The 863-nt window shown below is 48.7% G+C and overlaps 1 protein-coding gene across 1 annotated transcript in view; it reads right to left on the reverse strand.

Moving 5' to 3' along the window:
* The window catches only part of EMH_0094930 (uncharacterized protein), a gene marked incomplete at both ends in the record, with an annotated part of 1,189 nt that extends 670 nt beyond the window's left edge, over positions 1-519 (reverse strand). The window contains 2 exons of the mRNA XM_013502167.1: positions 47-328; positions 505-519. Of these exons, the coding sequence (XP_013357621.1) occupies positions 47-328; positions 505-519 (297 nt within the window). The remainder of the gene's footprint in view (positions 1-46; positions 329-504) is intronic.
* Positions 520-863: the final 344 nt, after the last annotated feature.

An 863-nucleotide genomic window follows, 5' to 3' on the forward strand; every position in this document is an offset into this window, starting at 1 on the left:
GATCCTCAACCATTGCTGCTGCAGCCATTGCTGCTGCTGCTGCTACTTCCTTCTCTTCTTCCTGCTGCTGCTGCTGCTGCTGCTGCTGCTGCTGCTGCAGCAAGGCCTCTGCTTCTGCTGCTGTCTCCTGCGTCACCTCCTCAAGCAAAGAAGCCAGCAGCTGCAGCTGCTGCTCCAGTGCTTTTATGTTGCTGCTGCTGCTGCTGCTGCTGCTGCTGCTGCTGCTGATGCTGCTGCTGCTGCTGCTGATGCTGCTGTCCATCATGAAGCTGCTGCCGATAATGCTGCTGCTGCTGCTGCTGCTGCTGCTGCTGCTGAGGGTATCTCCCTAAACAGAAAAAATAAAAAACAAAAACAATAAAACAAATAACAACAAATAAACAAATATACATATAAATAAATAAATAAATAAAAAATAAATAAATAAATAAATAAATATTTATATATATTTGTATATATAACAAAAAGGAAAACAACAAAGACAAGCAAAGCAAAGCGACAAACCCTTGGGGTGTACATCAACTGCTTTTGCTGCTGCTGCTGCTGCTGCTGCTGCTACTGCTAGTGCTGCTGCTGCTGCTTCTGCTGCTGCTCTTGCTGCTGCTACTGCTGCTACTGCTGCTATTTCTGCTGCTGCTGCTTCTCCTGCTTCTACTGCTGCTGCTGCGACATCTGCTGCTGCTGCTGCTACATCTGCTGCTGCTGCTGCTGCTGCTGCTGCTGCTGCTGCTGCTGCTCACTTTTTCTGCAGCAGCAAATTCGTTTTCATCGTCAAGGGAGCAGCAATCCTCCCAAAGTGCAGCTAAAGCAGCAGAAGGGTTGAATGCTGCTGCTGCTGCTGCATCTGCTGCTGCTGCTGCTGC

Source organism: Eimeria mitis, genomic scaffold (genome assembly GCF_000499745.2).
Source record: "Eimeria mitis Houghton genomic scaffold, Emh_scaff8430, whole genome shotgun sequence".
Lineage (NCBI taxonomy): Eukaryota > Apicomplexa > Conoidasida > Eucoccidiorida > Eimeriidae > Eimeria > Eimeria mitis.